The 20,195-nt window shown below is 34.9% G+C and overlaps 1 protein-coding gene across 3 annotated transcripts in view; it reads left to right on the top strand.

The window, feature by feature from the left end:
• The window catches only part of LOC126884361 (KAT8 regulatory NSL complex subunit 3), a 720,298-nt gene that overhangs the window by 419,854 nt on the left and 280,249 nt on the right, over window positions 1–20,195 (top strand). For all 3 annotated transcript variants that reach the window (XM_050650291.1, XM_050650289.1, XM_050650290.1), the window contains exon 7: window positions 10,467–10,659. In XM_050650291.1, coding sequence (XP_050506248.1) covers window positions 10,467–10,659 — 193 coding nt within the window. The remainder of the gene's footprint in view (window positions 1–10,466; window positions 10,660–20,195) is intronic.

Consider the following 20,195-nt stretch of genomic DNA (forward strand, 5'->3'; position numbering starts at 1 on the left):
CACGCTTAGGAGACAAAATCCAAAATGACTGGGCAAGCAAAAAACTAACTGTACGCAGCCCAGCATGACAGTATCGTTTATGGTAATAATCAATCAGCAAATAAGTTAATCGACTTTCGCGAGGTAGGATGCAAGGAAATTTCTTATCAATCGAAACAGACAAATATCTAAGACGACTTCCAACCCGTAATATTCCTTGATCATCGATAAAGCAGGGCAACTTTCGCAAAGGTTTGGAAAAAACATTTCCCTCGAACTCCCTTTCAAAATATCGATGTTGAGTATATTTAACTAGCATAATCAATGACTCATAAAGTTCCTTTGAACTTAAGGGACCTTCTCTCTTATCATTGGGGAATTTTGAATTCCAAGCAAACCTCAAGATCCAAGCTATAAGTCGTCGTATAAACGAGAAATCGGAAATGTCATTCAATAGATTCTCAAGAAAATTATCATCATTAACACAAGCCAAAGTTACCGTACGCTTCTCATCAAACATTTCAGCACACTCAGAAAAGCAACAGGAAGCGTCTGGAATGGGATCGGTGTTATACAAAAACTCAGGACCTGTAAACCAATGAGATTGCTCCAACATTAGAGCAGGTAAAACACCTCTGGAAGCCAAATCAGCGGGATTCTGAGCAGAAGGAACATAAAACCAACTATTAGGAGAACGGCGTTCCTGTATATATGAAACCCGGTTAGAAACAAAAGTTTTCCAACGATGAGGAGAGGATTTTATCCAACTTAGAGCTACCTGAGAATCGGACCAAGCCACAAATTTTGCGATTTTAAGTTTAGGATCTAATACTCTAACTACAAACTGCATGAGTTTAGATAGTAGAACTGCAGCGGACAGCTCCAAACGTGGAATGCTTACAGTTCTTATGGGAGCCACTTTTGACTTCGCGCAAACAAAAAAGACACAAACCTGACCATCTGGTAGAACAAAACGCAAATAAATAACAGCGGCATAACCCTTTTCACTACTGTCACAAAACCCATGTACCTCACAACAAATATACCTGGACACGAACATGCACCTAGGTATTTCAAGCTGTGCAAGGGATAACAGTTGTTCCTTATACTGGTTCCAAACTTTACAAATTGAGTCTGGAGGAGAGTCATCCCAGTCGATTCCGGACAACCATAAACGTTGGATAAGGTGCTTCGTGAACAAAGTCATGGGAGCTAGAAACCCTACAGGATCAAACACTCGGGCCAATTCAGACAACATACTTCTCTTAGTACAAGATTTGTCCAGAGCTGTCACTTCAAAAGAAAAACAATCCAACTGTGCATTCCATACAAGTCCAAGGATTTTTAGAGGTGACGAACAACTATTATCATCAAAGGAAATAGGTTTCTTACCAATATGCGACTCCGGTAGACCTTCTAATAATCGCATATCATTGCTCGACCACTTACGCAATTCAAACTGACCTCGAGATAACAAGGATATCAACTCATTCCGAAGATCTAGCGCAATTTCTAAGGTATCACCACCACACACTATATCGTCAACATAAGTACTCGTACGCAAAACTTCAGCGGCAAGGGGAAACTCTCTACCTTCATCTTCACTCAGCTGCAACAAAGTCCTTAAAGCAAGAAAAGGAGCTGATGATACACCATAAGTAACTGTTAATAACCGAAATTCCTGTAACTCTTCATCAGAAGAGAATCTAAAAACAATCCTCTGATAATCACAATGACTTTTATCAACTCGTATCTGCCTATACATCTGCTTAATATCCGTGGATAAGACATATTTATGAAGTCGAAAACCCAATAAAATAGTTAAAATATCTTGTTGTAGTTTCTTTCCAGTAAACAAGCACTGATTAAGAGAATTCTGATTTCCAATTCGAGCAGAAGCGTTAAATACAACTCACAACTTGGTAGTCAAACTATCAGGTTTTAATACAGCATGGTGAGGAATATAGTAACAAGATAATGGACGAGAAGTTTCTGACACAAGCTCCATATGATGCAAATCCAAATAATCTTTCATAAAGATACAATATTCCTGATAAACACTAGGATTTTTCAAAAGCCTTTTTTCTAAGGAAAGAAAACGATTTACAGCTAACTCAAACATTCCTGGAAAAACAGGAGATAATTCCCTGAAAGGTAGAGCAACGGTATAACGACCAGAGCCGTCTCGACAAACACTCTCAACAAAATTTTTCTCACAAAGAATATCTTCAGGAGCTGAACATTCTACTTCAGGAACAGTTTCTAAACTCCAAAACTGCTTTACAGACTCCTCCAACGAAACCATTTGATCCACGTGACAAAACAACGAGGTGGCAGATGTCATAGCAACCGAACTACAGGGACCCATAAGGACATAGCCAAAAACGGTATTAAGAGCATCAGGCATACCTCTAGGAGTTTGAACTTTACCTTCTAATAATAACTGAGAAAAGATATCAGCTCCAAGCAATAAGTCCACCTTACCAGATAGATGAAACCGAGGATCTGCCAACTTTAAATTAGCAATATAAGACCAATGCTCAACATCCAAACTGACAACGGGTAGGTCCTCACAAATTTTTGGCAACACAAACGCCTCACAATTAAAAATAGGATCCATTCTATCCACAGGTTTTATCTGAAGATCAACTCGACCAACCACTGTACTTTTTATAGCACCAATACCTTGTACCGATAAGGTAGCAGAAGAATGTCTAATACCTAACTGACGAATACAAGACTGAGATACAAAAGAGGTCATGCTGCCCCCATCAATTAAAGCTCGAACAGGTTGATACAATCCACAACCATCCATAATTTCTACCACAGCAGTAGCTAACAAAACGCTCGAGTTTTTTGAGGCAACACTACCTAATGATGCAGCGTGTGAGCTCAATGTTCCAGTACTAACCTGAGCATCAGAAGAAGCAGTAGTCGGAGCGGCAGCAATAAAAGTAGCGCCGTGAGTGGCACTTTCAGAACTTTTAAAATGTAAAAGACTATGGTGGGATGAATTACAATGACCACAACGAGAGGTGACACTACAACTACGAGAATCGTGTTTTTCTAAACATTTAAAACAAAGACGCATTCTCTTACAAGCGTTGTACCGTTCATAAGGAGATTTATTTAAAAATAAAGAACAATCTTTTAAATGGTGATCGGCAGAACATAACAAACAAGTCGTCGCATTAGGCTTCGAAAAAAAAACTATAGCGATTATTGACTTTAGAACCATTTTTATTTGCATTGTGTTTAGAAGGTGATTTATTTTTTCTATTAGAATCTTTGGGAGAACAAGGCGACAACAAGGATGAGTCAAACGAAATGCATTGACTTTCTAGGAAACCAGATAATTGAATAAAAGTAGGCATTTCACTAGACCCATGTAATAATTCAAAACGTTGGTGAGTCTCCTCGTCAAGCTTGGTGAGAATTTTGTAAGCTAACACAAAATCCGAAATTTTATAACCCAAATTTTCTAAAGCTGATAAATTTTCCGAAAAGGTATCAATTAAATTACTATAACTATCAGAATTCTTAAACATAGTTGAGGGAGCTTCTTCAATTTTGCACCAATGTGCCATTGCACGCAAACGTTTATTTAAATACCTATTTTTTAATTTATCATAAATCCTAACATAATTTTCTCTAGCTAAAGGCAAGGATTCAGCTAACCTTAAAGGAGGCCCTTCTAAACTTTGAATCAAATACGTTAATTTTTCCGTATCATCAACGTTAGGTCTACGGTGCACAAGCGCATCGAACAAGTCAAAAAAAGTAATTGCTGACGTAAAATCACCGGAAAATTTAACTAATTCTAACTGCGGCAAGCGAACATTACTAGGAGGTTGTACTGCATTCGAAGCGGCGATATTTTCCTCATTCTTTTGACTATTATCATCATCTTCAAAGAGATCCGCGAAATTAGCCTTGATCTGATAATAATCATTCAAAAATTGGGAACGAATAATGTCCTCAGAATCTAATTGAGCATCCGTAGGTTCAGAGTTCAAAAGATTTGTAACAATGTTTTGATGATTTTTATTAAAACTCTCCAAAACATCGTCTAATTCTGAGTACCGAACACGAAAAAGCGACTGCTTATGAACCTCTGTAAGAGCAGAATTGGATAAAGACAATAACGTTTCTAAATCGTTCATTACCATTCTCCTTTGAAAGGTATATTTTTTCAATTTGTCAGCCATTGTGGAGAAAAAAGAATAAAAATTTATTTAACGTAATCAACGATAAAATTAAAAATACAAATAATCAACGATCCCCTGGTCAAACTGCCACTGGCATAAAGAGAACGCAATTTTAACTATAATTAAATTCAAATAGCTAATATTTTACAAGTTTAATGACCTAAACAATTGAATTTAATAATTTATCAAAAAACAAGAATTTTTATCAAGCGGCCGCAAACTGACTTTAAAATTCGAAACTTACAAAATTCTATGTACCTGTAAATTCATTCAAGGTCAACATTACCTGCTAAACAAGAAAAGAAGCAAAAACTGTACGCAATGTTTTTTGGGCGTTATTTCAAAATGCAAATTTTATTATATTATTCAAAATTAATTGTTAACAAGCAATATTGTATACAAGCGAGGAAAAACAAGCCACCCCAACAATAATTTAACAATTAATTATAAAAGCAATAAAGTTTAAATTCTTTAAAAAACCGACTATCAAAACACCTCAAAAAACAATATCCACGTTCGAAGTGACCAAAATGTGCGATCTTTGATGTTACGATCTCAAATAGGGGCTGATTCTTTGTTTTCTAAAGGAGTTTTGACACCGGTTCAATAAAAAAACTTAAACATGAGCAAAAAAGGAATAAAATGATGAATTAAATGAGGCGCAAAGAGGTCCACTTACCAATTCAATCCCTGCATTTGGTCTTCAAGAGGGCCCTCACCTGCATTTAACACTGCACCAAGTCCGTACACAAAAAAAGCCTTACAAGCTAGGCTGTTACACCGGCAAACTAGCGAGCCGTTGGTTGAGTGGCAACTTGCGAGCCATTGATTGTAGAACAACTTGCGAGCCATTGATTGTAGAGGCACTAGCTTCTCTTACTTTTGACGAACACTACAAGGCTCCAGTTTTTGCACTCATTAAAGCAAACCTCTTTTCTATCGCGATAAAAGGCAAAATAACTAGAGTTGGGACTATTTGCCTTCCTCGTGTAAATAAGTTAATTCAAATTTAAATGAAAATACAACACATGTTATTCCAAAAGAAGCACTAGACGTTGAAATTATTCTCGGAAACAATATACTGAGACAAGCAGAAGTTACAATAACAGAAGACGGAATAATTTTATCTAAAAAAAGAGTAGATACTTTTATAAGGAGGATTACAGTAATTAGCGAGACAACAGTCAATAATGATTTTCAGCTGAACCATACCGAAGATAAAAAAATAAAGACGGATATAGAGGAAGTAGTCAAAAGTAACGAACCTGACAAGACAAAGACGACGGAAGCATACGAGGACTTGTTTATAAAAAACAATATTCTGTTTAAATACGAAGACGGCAAGGAAGTGTTAGTCATTCCGAAAAGAATGAAAACAGAAATAATTAGAAACTTAAACGAGGTAGAACATTTTGCTGTAACAAAAACACCAGATTTGATTCGAAGAGAATGTTACATTCCAAATCGTAGAGAAGAATTCGAGCACTGTATAGGGAATTGCGTTAAATGTATACTTGGAAGTAAAAAAGAAGTTATAGAATGCGTGAAGAGACATCAAAAGGATTTCGGAAATCCGCTCCGTATAATATCTGACAGAGGTACCGCATTTACTGCGAAGGAATTCGAAGACTATTGCGAACAAAGAAGCATAAAGTCGACGCCGTTTGAAGTACTGTTCGAAACGAAGATGAAGAACAAAGAAGATCTGAGGATGAAGGAGATCATAGAACAGGAGATAATTAAACAATTTGATGAAGATAGAGAGATGCTGAGAAACGAGAGTCGTCAGTTAGTCAAAATTCAAGAGGAAAATAGACGCAGATATGATCTACGAAGAAAAAGGCCGAGAAAGTACAAAAAGGAGAACTTAGTGGCAATCAAGAGAACACAGTTTGGTGGAGGACTCAAACTGCAGAAGAAATATTTAGGACCGTACGTGGTAGTACAAGTGAATCCAAATGACAGTTACGAGATAAAGAAATCTGGATACCATGGTGGACTTCAAAGCACTTCAACGTGTGCAGAGTACATGAAGTCGCGGATAGGTAACTAAACGGAATTCGGGTCGAATTCGAACAGGATGGCCGAATGTAGGATTGTAAATATTTTATCTTAATTTTTAAGATACCCTGTATATAATATTTCTTTAATTATTCGTATTTACAAACACGAAACGAGCGGTTGTCGGCGAGGCTCTAAAATGCACAGATGGGTGGGCGTATCTAATCGAGGGGTAGTTTAAGTGAGCAGTTTCTGTTTATTTTTAAGACATAAAAATAACAAAGTAGAGCCCTTTGACCCAATTTTTATTACTAATAGGCTAGTTCCCGCGAAAGCGAATTAAACCATGAAAAGGGGAAGATTAGCAGTAAGGGAATTTTGGTTGTGTGGGAACGAATACGTTTAGTCGATATAACATCTCAGCGACAGACAGACGCATTTCTTAGGGATAATACTTAGACGGGTATTAAATTGATTAGACGCAAATTATCTATAAATACATTTCCCTTTTGTAAGAGTAAGAACATGTAAGATTTTTGGTCGCAAATTACACTTGTACACTTTTACATTTCGATAATTTAATAGTAACAATATTTTAGTCATCTATTTTATTAATTAAAACTGTTAAACATCAAACGGACTTTTATTACGATCGTCTTTAAAAGAAACCTACATATGTTTAACTTTTTGTAGCAATATCTCCGAAATTATGGCATTTAGGTATAGGGAATATAACACGAAAAATAATCAGCATTTCTTAAGGACTTCAAAACGCCAAAAATATACAGGGTGTTCCGTTTAAAATAAGAAAGTTCATTAGATTTCCAGAAAAACAGAAGATCTGACAACAATGTAATTACCACTTACTATAGTATCGTCCACATTAGAAAATCCGTACTCACCAAAATCCGTAAAAAAATCGTGCAAGCCGTTTCCGAGATAATTGAGGCTTTCCATACATAAAACTCACTCTGTATAATATACTACATTTAATAATACAAGGCAAGGTAGACGGAAGAAGAAGGGCCAGGTCGAAAAAGACCGTCATGGCTTAGAAACCTGTGAGAATGGTTTAACAGATCCTCTGCATCCCTTTTCCGAACTGCCATCAACAAAATTACTATAGCCAATTTGATAGCCAACGCTTGTTAATCGAGCAGGGCACATGAAGAAGAAGATTATTTTGTATTCAATTGCATAAATTTCTGTAAAACTGATTATAGAGTATTATTTCATGCAACATACCCCCTTCATCCATTCAGATAAAGGATAGTTATAGTCGGAGAGATAGAAGCGGATTTTGTGCGTGATAAGTAATATGGAAAAACTATACGGGGATATGTGGAATTAGTTGTGTACATGACTTTCACCAACGGCCGGAAACCAGAGTTGGGGCCGAGGGTAGTTATAAGGGGTCAAAGTCGCGGATTTTATTATTTTTTTTATGACGCTCATGATCGAGATAGTGCACAAAATTTGGGAATAAGTAGGTCATGACTTAACTAAGTAAAATCTCTAGGGGCGGAACGCTACGTGGCCGACAAAGAGGTGGGGGTAGGGGTGAATATAAAAAATATAAAGGGTTTTTTGCGCTGTTCGTGATTGAGATAGTGGACCAAAATTTGGGAATAAGTAGATCATGACATTATTAAGTAAAATCCCCAGAGCCGGAAACCAGAGTTGGAGATGAGGGTAGTTATAAGGGGTCAAAGTCGCCGTTTTTATTATTTTTTTTTGTGACGCTCATGATCGAGAGACTGCACCAAAATTTGGGAATAAGTAGGTCATGACGTAACTAAATAAAATCTCCAGGGGTGGCACGCTGCGTGGCCGACAAAGGGGTGGGGCAGGGGTGAATACAAAAAATATAAGAGGTTTTTTGTGACGTTCGTGATTGAGAGGGTGCACCAAAATTTGGGAATGAGTAGACCATGACATAATTAAGTAAAATCCTCAGAGCCGGAAACCAGAGTTGGGCATGAGGGTAGTTATAAGGGGTCAAAATTGCCGTTTTTATTATTTTTTTTGTGACGCTCATGATCTAGATAGTGTACCAAAATTTGGGAATAAGTAGGTCATGAGGTAACTAAGTACAATCTCCAGGGGTGAAACGCTGCGTGGCCGATAAAGGGGTGGGGGTAGGTGTGAATATAAAAAATATAAGGCGTTTTTTTGCGACGTGCTAGATTGAGATAGTGCACCAAAATTTGGGAATAAGTAGACCATGACTTAGCTAAGTAAAATCCCCAGAGCCGGAAACCAGAGTTGGGGATGAGGGTAGTTTTAAGGGGTCAAAGTCGCAGTGTGTATTTTTTTTTGTGACCCGGTACAATATTTGTCCCCCACGCAGCGTTCCGCCCCTGTAGATTTTACTTAATAATGTCATGATCTACTTATTCCCAAATTTTGGTGCACTATCTCGATCACGAACGGCAAAAAAAAACCCATATATTTTTATACTCACCCCTGCCTGCCACCCCTTTGTACCCAAGCAGTGTTCCGCCCCTGAAGATTTTACTTAGTTACGTCATAACCTACTTACTCCCAAATTTTGGTGCACTATCTCCATCATGAGCGCGACAAAAAAAAATAATAAAAACCGCGACTTTTACCCCTTATAACTACCCTCATCCGCCACTCTGGTTTCCGCCTCTGGGGATATTACTTAGTTATGTCATGGTCTACTTATTCCCAAATTTTGGAGCAATATCTCAATCACGAACGTCGCAAAAAACCCCTTACATTTTTTTATATTCACCCCTGCCCCACCCCTTTGTCGACCACGCAGCGTTCTACTCCTGGAGATTTTACTTAGTTACGTCATGACCTACTTATTCCCAAATTTTGGCGCGCTACCTCGATCATGAGCGTGACAAAAAAAAAATAATAAAAATCGGAACTTTGACCCCTTATACCTTCCTTCCCCACTCTGGTTTCCGGCTCTGGGGATTTCAATTATTTATGTCATGGTCTACTTATACCCAAATTTTGGTGCACTATCTCAATCACGAACGTAGCAAAAAACCCCTTATATTTTTGATATTCACCCCTACCCCCACCCCTTTGTCGGCCATGCAGCGTTGAGCCCCTAGAGATTTTACTTAGGTACGTCATGACCTACTTATTCCCAAATTTTTGTGCACTATCTCGATCATGAGCGTCATAAAAAAATAATAAAAACGGCGACTTTGACCCCTTATAACTACCCTCGGCCCCAACTCTGGTTTCCGGCAGTTGGTGAAAGTCATGTACACAACTAATTCAACATATCCCCGTATAGTTTTTCCATATTACTTATCACGCACAAAATCTGCTCCCAGCTCTTAGACTATTATACAAACTAAAATTAATGGAAGAAGGCGGTATGTACAGTTTTTATTTATTTTTAGAAAAAAATACTAAAAATAAATACAAATTATCAACATTATATGCAAAGGAATCCTTATAGCTATATAAATAAAGCCAAATAACACAAACAATATTTTCATGATAAAAGTAGAGGGATAAAAAATTTAACTGCCCATATCTCAAAAGGTAGGCTTTGTAACATACCCCCTTCTTCCACTTAGGTCTTCAATAATTAGTGGGTGTATTTTTTTTGCTTTTAACAGTCGTTTTTAATACTTTATATTAAATTCAGTATACTAAAATAGTCAACGCTTCTATTATTCATTTTTTTTTCGGGCATGCGTATTTTTTAAAGTTCATGGAGCTTTTAAACATTCCTACAATAATACACAATAATAAATATGTATAGATTTTTTTTTTCAGGACGGCACTGGTTAGAAAAAAAGTATTTATTCTATTTTTTTCATAGAAGCTCTCTCACTGTATTTGAATTAAACTATTACGCCAATCGATGAGAGCAAACACAGGATATTACCTCCGAATTCTATCCTATTGCATGGATTTTAATGAAATTTTGGGAATAGCCTCTACTTATCTCCTAATTCAAAGTCTACCCTAAGCCGGTGTGCGCTTTTAATTGGGGGTGGAAAAATTTTTCGTCAAAATAATTTCGTGGCTAGAGAACCTAATTCTAAGCAAAACAGATTTATAATTTTTTTGTTTGAAAACTCAACACTTTAATTTTTCATAAGCTTTATATATTTTTTTTTTCGTTCGATGCATAATTTTTAAGGTATTCGCAAAACACCGTCCGAAAAGGTGACATTTTGAACGTCTGTTAGTTACAAAAAAGTCAAGCTTCTGCTTTTATTTATTTAATTTTTTTTCTGTATTAAAAGCTTAATTATATTACTAATTATTTATTTTCAGGACGAGATTGGAGAATTTGTTAGCGGCTTAATCCTTTCCCCCTATCCCCCTCAAGTCAGACCACCTTCCGTCCATATTCCTTCAGAGATTCCTGTAAAAAAAGGTAATGCAGAACGCAAACGCTTCAACTCTAATACAAGCTCTTTGGACAGCGAACCTTCTTCTCCAACGCCTATTAGGATAACCAGACCAGGTTCTTAACTTTTATAAGCTCTGTTTTTAGCATGGTGTATTTGTGTCTTTTAAAAACAAAATTATAATATTTTCTTTAAACTTTATTTGGTATTGAGAAAAAGAGTAATAAGTCGCTTTCATGTGACCATTCGTAAAGCGTGCCTGTTTACTCGCTCCGTGCGTGACCAAGGTTAGGCTACCTTGAAACGATGCCAGCGTAAGTAACGGTGAAATATGATAATATTGGAGATATCTTTAGTGTCATTGACATTGTTTGTATTTTATTGTAACAAATTTTATCAAAAATGTTAAATAAATGTTGCGTAAGTATTTAATTGTGCTAATAATAGCCAACATAGTAAGTGTAATTTATATAGATCTCCAATAATGACATTTAGAGAAAAATTTAAACTAGGAAAAGTAAACTCAAAAGATAGATTCACACCAAATAATGTCACTATAAAAATCACTAGATTTATCTTCGTTTTTGGTTGACCATGTCGGTCTTCGACGGTAATCCAGTAATCAGTATTGGACAACTTATAAGATAATTCGCTAAAGAGTTCTGAAAACAACAGTTTTTTTACATAAATTTAGACTGAAAATCTAAAAATTAAAGGAATACCTCAAAAAATACAAAAAATTGCCGATATAACTTAATTAACCTATGAATTTTAAATGTCAATAGTGTCAAAACTTCATAAATGTCACTAGTGTCAAAATTTCATAATTTAGTGGAGTAAACTTGCCTGTGGTTGGACGAATTACAAGCAGTATTACAGTGCGGTAAATTTAAATTACTCCTCCTAGTTTCAAAACGAGTATAGATTTTTCCCTTTCTGTTCCGTTTGGGACTCTACTTATAAATAATTACTAGGCTTATAAATAATTTGAATATATAGTGGCTAAAACACCCCGTGGGGGTAGCGCCGCCTTTACAGGCTCTCTAGATCCATGTTTTCGAGGTGGATCAGTCCTCCATTCTTCTCTTTTTTAACTGCATTACATATCCGGTTCCAGCTCCTTCTGTCTCTTGCTTTTTCTTCTGCATTTCTAATTGCCATGCCCTCTAGATCTCGCTTCACCTCTTCCAGCCATTTGGACCTCGGTCTTCCTCTTCGTCTCCTTCCGGCCGGAGACCACTTTGTCACTATGTTTATTATCGCTTCTTCTCCTGCTCTCCATACATGCCCAAGCCATCTCAATATTTGTCTCTTTATTCTCCTGACTATATCTTGCCCCTTCAATTCCTCATTTATTTCGTTATTTCTTCGACTCCTGTATTCACCCTCTGCTGTTTTTATTGATCCTAATATTGCCCGAATTATTTTTCTCTCAGTTCTTCTCAAATTTTCTTCGTCTGTCTTGGTCATTGTCATCACTTCTGCTCCATACATTAATGTCGGTCTAATTAACGTTTCATAGAGCCTTAATTTAGTTGTTTTTGTTAATATTTTGCTTTTTATCATTTTTTTGTTGGCTTGGACTGCTCTATTTATTGCCAATGTTTTCTCTTTTATTTCGTTTTCTCTTGTTCCATCACTTGACAGCATGACTCCTAGGTACTTATATTTACTTACTTCTTCAAATTTGTATCTTCCCACTTTGACCTCTCTATTAATAGGATTTTTTCCTAATCTTAACATTTTTGTTTTGTTTTCGTTAATACTCAGACCCACTGTTTTTCCTTCTTGAATGAGTTCCTCTACCATTTGCGTTAATATATCTCTTCTCTTTGCCATTATCACAACGTCATCGGCATATGCTACAATTTGACCTCCTCTATGTATTTCTGAGTGTACCTTTGTTCATTTTTCTGGTAATATATTCTATTGCCATGTTGAATAGTGTTGTGGATAAACTATCACCCTGCCTCACTCCTTTGTTTGTTTCGAACTCTTCTGTTTCCCCTATTTGCATTTTTTACACTCGCTCTGGTATGGCACATCGTCATTTTTATAAGTTTTCTTAATTTAAGCGGTACCTGTAGCGTTTTTAATATTACGAATAGTTGGTTTAGTTTGATGGAATCAAAAGCTTGTCTAAAATCTACGAAAAGTATTTCTAAGTTTCTGTTAGCTTCGTTCGCCTTCTCCATTATTTGTTTTAGTATGTATATCGCATCTATTGTGGATTTTCCTTTCCTGAATCCACATTCATATTGACATATCTTATGGTCCGTTGCTTCCTGTAATCTTCTTTGTATTACGGTTGACAATACCTTATATACTGTACTCAGTAATGTTATTCCCCTTTAATTTTGACATTCTTGTTGGTTTCCCTTTTATGTATCGTTATTATTTGGCCTGTTTGCCATTCTTTTGGCATTTTTTCTTCTTTTCAGATGTTTACTATCAGTTTGTTTCCCTATGCAACGGTTTCCCTCCTAGTTTTATGAGTTCGCTGTTTATGTTATCTTTCCCGGGTGCTCTTCCGTTTTTGTAATTTTTAATTATTTCGATTACTTCTTAGAGTGTTGGCTCATTCGTTCCATTATTTTCCCACTCTTCCTCCATTTCTGTAATCTCTTCTGTTTGATTTTCTGCCAGTAACTTCGTGAAGTGTTCCATCCAGACTTCCATATATGGTTGATCTTGTGTTACTATTTGCCCTTGTTTATTTTTAACTCCATTTACTTTTGGTTTGAAACCTCTGTTCTGTTCTCTGATTTTTGTGTAGAATTTATTGGTGTTCTATATAATTTGAATAACTTTGTTAATATTGACCGCAGACTAAATCTACTTTGGTATTTGAAAAGCTGGTACCTTTACATGAATTTTCAAAAAAAATTATGGGGGTTTTGTTTCCTTAAACCTCCTCCTCCCCCCCCCCTTAAACTTTTGTGTATGTTCCAATTAAATTATTATTGTGGTACCATTAGTTAGTTTTTAAAACTTTTTTGCCTCTTAGTATTTTGTAGATATTGTAGATAAACCAGTTTTCATCGAGATGCGGCTTCTTTTTTATTGTTTTTAAAACTTTTTTGCCTCTTAGTATTATTTCGATAAGCCAGTTTTTATTTTGCAGCTTTTTATTCTGATGCGGCTTCTTTTTTAATGTTTTAAAATATACCTAAAAATGTATTATAAATAAACTTTCATATTATTACCAGGTCTGTATAATCTTACTTAACGATTTACAGAGTAAATATGTAGTGGATTTTACAAAAATGTTCAAAATATCTCGATAAAAACTGGCTTATCGAAAAAGTACTAAGAGGCAAAAAAGTATTAAAAACATTGTGTTTAAGTAATGGTACCACAAAAATAATTTTTTTAAGATGTTTCTGCCATTAGAATGTCACATGTCCATTTCAATAAAAAATCTCTAATAGTTTTCAATACATTGTAAAAAAATCGATTTTCATTTTGTAACTTCAAAGGGCTGTAACTTCTTTTTTCTACAACCGTGTTAAAAATGCAATTTTTAGCACTCCATAGGAGCGTTAAAAATGCTACTTTAAGGCACTAGTGCTTTAAAAATTTTAAGGCACTGCGGTTAAAAGTGAATTGTTAAATTGTCAAACGTCAAAATATTTATATTTCATTTATTAACATTAATATTAATAGTACAACTTGCGCAATTTGAAAAAGGTGGTTTAAAAGGTTTTTTAAAATTTAATTTAAACTGCATTATTGCATTTTTAACACGTTTGTAGAAAAAAACTATTAAAATTTGTTAGAATATACAACAATAAAAGTAAGATGTTATTCTATAGTTGTTATGATTTACGTATTGACAGTATAGGCAGTTTTGATGTAATATCGAGAAAAATATAAAAATGGAATGTCAGAATATCAAGTACAAGTTTTTGTAGATATTGTCCTGTAATTGAGAATGAATAAATTATAATTGTTGAAATGTAAGACGTTTGTAGAAACAATATTGTTACGTGTTAAAAAGTACATTTTTAAGGCACTCATGTGAATTGCAGAATTCGCTTCGCTCATTCTGCAAACTTTCACATGCGTGCCTTAAACGTGTACTTTTAACACTTATGTCATAAATAACTATTATGTGCACATTTGTACTAAGGTAAGTTAGGTTCAATCGAACTATTTTTGGTCCCATATGTGATTTAATTTATGACCTGCCTTTTTGTTACACCCTGTATATAGTTACATACATTGACCGACTTTTGGTTACGTTATATTTGTGATATCCTTATCGGTTTAAATCTAGTTGTCAGGCTGTCTCTTAATAAAACAAAAAAAAAGTTGTATTTCTTTAACTGGTGAAACTGTTTTATAGACAAGACGAAAACGGCGGGTTCGTTGGAAAAAATATTCCCATGAGATTTTTTTGCATTATCACATTCGTGAGACACCCTAGAATAAGGTTCAAGAAGTCGCCCACGCGAAAAGTGGTCCAATTTTTTTTAACATATTTTTTTTTTAGATTTTTCGGACGATTCCGGACAGAAAAGGTCTCTTATAGGTCTGGATCCCGCGTATGAAAAAAAAGTTGATTAATAGCAAGCTGAAAATTTGTTAATAGCTCAAGGGTGTCTAGTCGGACAAACTTTGATATATGGGAACACTGGAACAGGGGAAGTTTTAATTGTGGAACAGGTTAAAAATTTGGAACCGTCAATACACGAAAACGACACATGTATTTTGTCTGACAGAACAGACTTAAACTCTCCGAACAGAGATTAAACTCTCATGCAAAAATCAGACTGCTGTTTATCACCAAATGGGCGTTTTAATGAGTGGAACATGTAGAATATGTCAAATGACAGGAATTATGACAGGTGATAAATAGCAGTCTGATTTTTGCATGAGAGTTTAATCTCTGTTCGGAGAGTTTAAGTCTATTCTGTCGGACAAAATAAATGTGCGTTTTCGTGGTATGACCGTTCCAAATTTTTAACCTGTTCCACAATTAAAACTGCCTCTGTTCCAGTGTTCCCATATATCAAAGTTTATCCGACTAGACACCCTTAGGCTATTAACAAATTTTCAGCTTGCTATTGATCAAATTTTTTTTAATACGCGGGATCCAGACCTATTATAATTTTTCCCTAAAGTTGATCGTGTTCGAGTTATAAGCAATTTAAAATTTGAAAAACGCAAAAATGGCCATTTTTAAGACTTAATAACTCAGTTAAAAATGATTATTATGAAAGTCAGAAAGTGACTAAATCAAATTTAAAGCCCTCCCTTCATGATCCTGAAGAAATTTGTGTCATTAATTTATTACTAAGCTGTTAATTTTAATTATTAATAATGAGTGGTAAGATCGTATTGACGCGGCTGTAAATGTGAGTGCGAGTGAGTTGCGCCATTGGGCTGCCTGAATTGCATCTCTTTCGCACTCATCATGGACGGCCGCCTAACACGTGCATGGCGCTCATTATTTTTACTTAAAAGTAACAGCTTAGTAATCAAATAATGACAAACATTTCTTCAGGATCTTGTAGGGGGGCTTTAAAATTTGAGTTAGTTGCTTTCTGACTTTCATAGTAATAACTTTTAACCAAGTTATTAAGCCTTGAAAATCGCAATTTTTCGTTTTTTTCAATTTTAAAATGCTTTTACCTCGAAAACGATTAACTTTGGAGAAAAATTATAAGAGACCTTTTTTTATCCAGAATGGTCCAAAAAACCTAAAAAAAATGTTTCGGCCAAAAATATTGATTTTTGCAATTTGATTAAAAAACAATTATTCTTAAAAAAAATTTGCACCACTTTTCGCGTGGGCGACTTCTTGAATCTTATTCTGGAATGTCTGACGAATGTGATTATGCAAAAAAATCTCATAGGAATATTTTCTCCTAAGAACTCGTCGTTTTCGCCTTGTCTATTAAAATTGTTTCATATCAAGACTTAGGAGTTTGTGTCTGTACCACCAAAGTACAACACGTTCCATTTCACTTACCAGATCATGTAGCACGTTGTTGGTCTATTGGGTGTTATTAATCTATAGTCTTTTTACTACAAAACACGCTTACGTCAGTCAAAATTTCTGACGTCAGAGCACTGCCAAAACATTAGAATATGACTTTTCATCATGACCATGTTTATGCCATTACTTGCCAGAGATATTTTTCTTTGTTTTTGTTTATTGTACAAATAATATCTATAATTCTTTATTCTAATGAATGATGACAATCGGTTTTTATTTCTTGCCGAAATATATTAATAATACACCGACATATTTGTAATGTTAATTAACGAAAATAAACAAAACTTTAGCATTGACATTTCTCTAGCACAGCTATACGACACCCACACGGAACTGCCCGATCTTGTATAAGTGTCAACATGGTATTATGCCTAATAAGAAAAAATTAATCACGATTACATTGGGAATTTTAGAATTATAGTAATTAAAGAACCAATTTTCATTTCTCATTTCATAGACAATTTGATTCACAATAAATATATAGATTTAAAAAAATTGTATTTATAATAAAACATTTTTAAATATAGCTTAATAGCTTTAAAAACTAATTATTGTTGTGTATTGTGATTGTGTTAGAAAAATGCCAAAACAGCTTAAAAGTCGTTGCAAGTAGCTTGTTGCTTCTTTAATGTTTGGAACAAGAGCGAAATAATTTGAGACCCCTTTTACCATTAACCGAAGTAAGAGAACAATGTTAAAGAATTCAGAATATATAAATTTGTATTACAATGTAATTGTTCTTATATACAGTCGGAAAAATGAAAGAATACCCATGAACGATCACATCAATAACTTATTTTGTATTTGCTGTCTTTTTCCATAAATAACAATCGTTTGTTATAGAAAAAGACAGCAAATACAAAATAAGTGATTGATGTGATCTTTCATGGGTATTCTTTCATTTTTACGACTGTAGGTATATTAGCATGTAACAGCAGTCTTAAATTATTAAATGATCTATTCTATCAATTATACACTATGATAATATTGTTGTTGGTATTTTTGCTTCTTTCTGGGTATCGGTGCTACAAACCCAGAAGGAATCTAGCATTCGCAAGAGGCTGCGCCTAATAGAATATCTGATAAAACTCTCACAGGTTATTATTATTATGCAGATTTAAGCGATATCACACTTCCCTAAGAGGAAAATTCACTATCTCAGATGCCTACAGAATCAAAAGTATAGATCTCTGGATGAACTATTTCAGAGTTATCGAGGCCTAGATGGTCTGGAATGCTGGAGTATATCCCAAATGAAGCTCTATGATATTCCTTGGAGTACAGTTTATAATTGTGGTACTTGGCCTTGATCTGGGGTGTAGTAAATGTGTAATACTTCAGTATTAAATAAGTTGTTCCTTGAGTAAAGAGTAATGTATTATACCATATGTATTCTCATATTCGTTTGTTGGTATAGTCGGTTCGCTAATCTCAGACACAACTGTGTAGTCATTTTAGTAATTTTTTTTTGCTAAGTTAGTTACATTTTGACAGACTAGACGTGGCTGGAAATTCCTTTACAACTGAGCACAAGTGCTCATGGTCACTATTAAGAGTCATCATTCTCTTTGCCTTATCCCTATGAGGGGTCGGCTTCCCTATTTGCATTTCTCCACACAATTCTATCTTGGGTCATATCAATATTAATCCCATTTACCAACATGTCCTGCCTAATCGTCTCCCCCAGGTCTTCTTTGGTCTTCCTCTCCTACTCCTTCCAGGAATCTGCACTTCAGCAATTCTTCGTATTGGGTGATTAACGTCTCGACGTTGAACATGACCAAACCATATCAACCTATGCTCTCTCATTTTGGCATCACTTGGTGCCACACCTTGACTTACCCTAATATACTTATTTTTAATTTTATCCTTTTTTGTCATTCCACTCATCCATCTAAGCATTCTCATTTCCGCCACATGCATTCGTTGCTCCTCTTTCTTTTTCACTGTCCAACATTCAGTTCCGTACTTCATAGCCGGTCTTATGGCTGTTTTATAGAATTTTCCCTTCAACTTCATTGGAATTTTTCCTGCACACAACACACCACTCACTTCCTTCCACTTCATCCATCCAGCCCTAATTATACTGCATGCATCTCCATCTATTTCTCCATTACTTTGTAATACCGATCGCAGGTACTTAAAACAATTAATGGTCAGTATTAAGAGTAAACAACACAAATAACATAAATCTTACGCCAATCTATAATTATTTATTTACACCATAATATAATGTATTTGTATTGAGGGCCGGCGTAGCTCAGGCGGTAGTATGCTTGACTTGCGTTCTGGTAGGCCGGGGTTCAAATTCCAGCGCCGCCGGCAAGAACCAACTACAGGGTGATTGATTAGTAGGGTAAAGCTCAATAGCTCCGCTATAGTAATAGATAGCAATAAAAGTTAATAACAAAAATTTTAGCCACCTTTGAGCTTCACATTACAAAATTAGTTAGAATGTTACAGGGTGTTCGATAACACAGTGGCAGACCAAACTTATGTTTTTTTAAATGAAACACCCTATATTTTATTTTAAATTCGAAATCTTGTTAACTTCTCCATCACAAAAATATAAAGGTTTGTTATTTTATACAGGGTATTTACAAAGTTATATCCAACTTTATATGAAAATCGTAACAAGTTCAACTCCCTGTATAAATAAAAATAAGCAAAACAACAATGGTTTATTAATGCCATATTTTTTAACGTATTGTCAAAATTTTCAAGAATGGTCGGTATTGCTAATTTTCTTTATATCAAATACAGGGTGAGTCAAAACGCAAGTACATTATTTTCTCAGTAATTTTAAATGGAACACCCTGTATTTTATATCACTATTGAAAAGTACCATTACCGTACTTTAATTTTTAGATAACATTCCCTATGTCTAAATTTATTAGTTTTCGAGATATTTTCATTTTTCAATGGACCAGTAGCGTGGGTCTACTGATGTAAGTCGAGAATATTTCCAAGCGAATATTCGCGAACATTGGAAAGTTTCCTAGAATATTCGCCTATAAAAAATGGAAATATTCTCCTGACCGCGAATATTCCCGGAAACTTTCAATGGAAAATTCTCGAGAATATTTCCGAGAATTTTCAAGAATGTTTCCGAGAACTTTCCATAATATTTCCGAGAACTTTTGAGAACATTTCCTAGAGCCTTTTGGACATAAGAGTCAGTGACATAATTTTAATTTACATGGAAGTAGCGCTATTTAATTCACACGGCCGGCGAACCTATACCACTGCCAAGTAGAACATTGTTTGGATTATTACCTTTATTATTTTTTTACTAAAAATGCCTAAACTATACTAAAATCACAATAAAGATGCCCTAGAAATAAACAAACTAAGACACGTTGAATGTTAAGAGGAATACTCCTGAATCATGATTTACAATGTACATAAATATTGTAAATCATGATTTCCCAACAATCTTTCAAATCATCAAAGTCCTTCTCAAACATTCAATGTGTCTTTGTTTATTTCTAGTGAATTTTTATTGTGATTGTAGTATAGGTATAATGCATGGGAATATTTCAAAAGAAAAATAATAAATAAAAAGAAAAAATTCAAAACTACAATAAAGTTATATCATTAAAACTTCTTGTAAAAACTAGATGGGGTTCAATCCTTAATTGTATAAAT

Source organism: Diabrotica virgifera, chromosome 5, assembly GCF_917563875.1.
Source record: "Diabrotica virgifera virgifera chromosome 5, PGI_DIABVI_V3a".
Classification (NCBI taxonomy): domain Eukaryota; kingdom Metazoa; phylum Arthropoda; class Insecta; order Coleoptera; family Chrysomelidae; genus Diabrotica; species Diabrotica virgifera.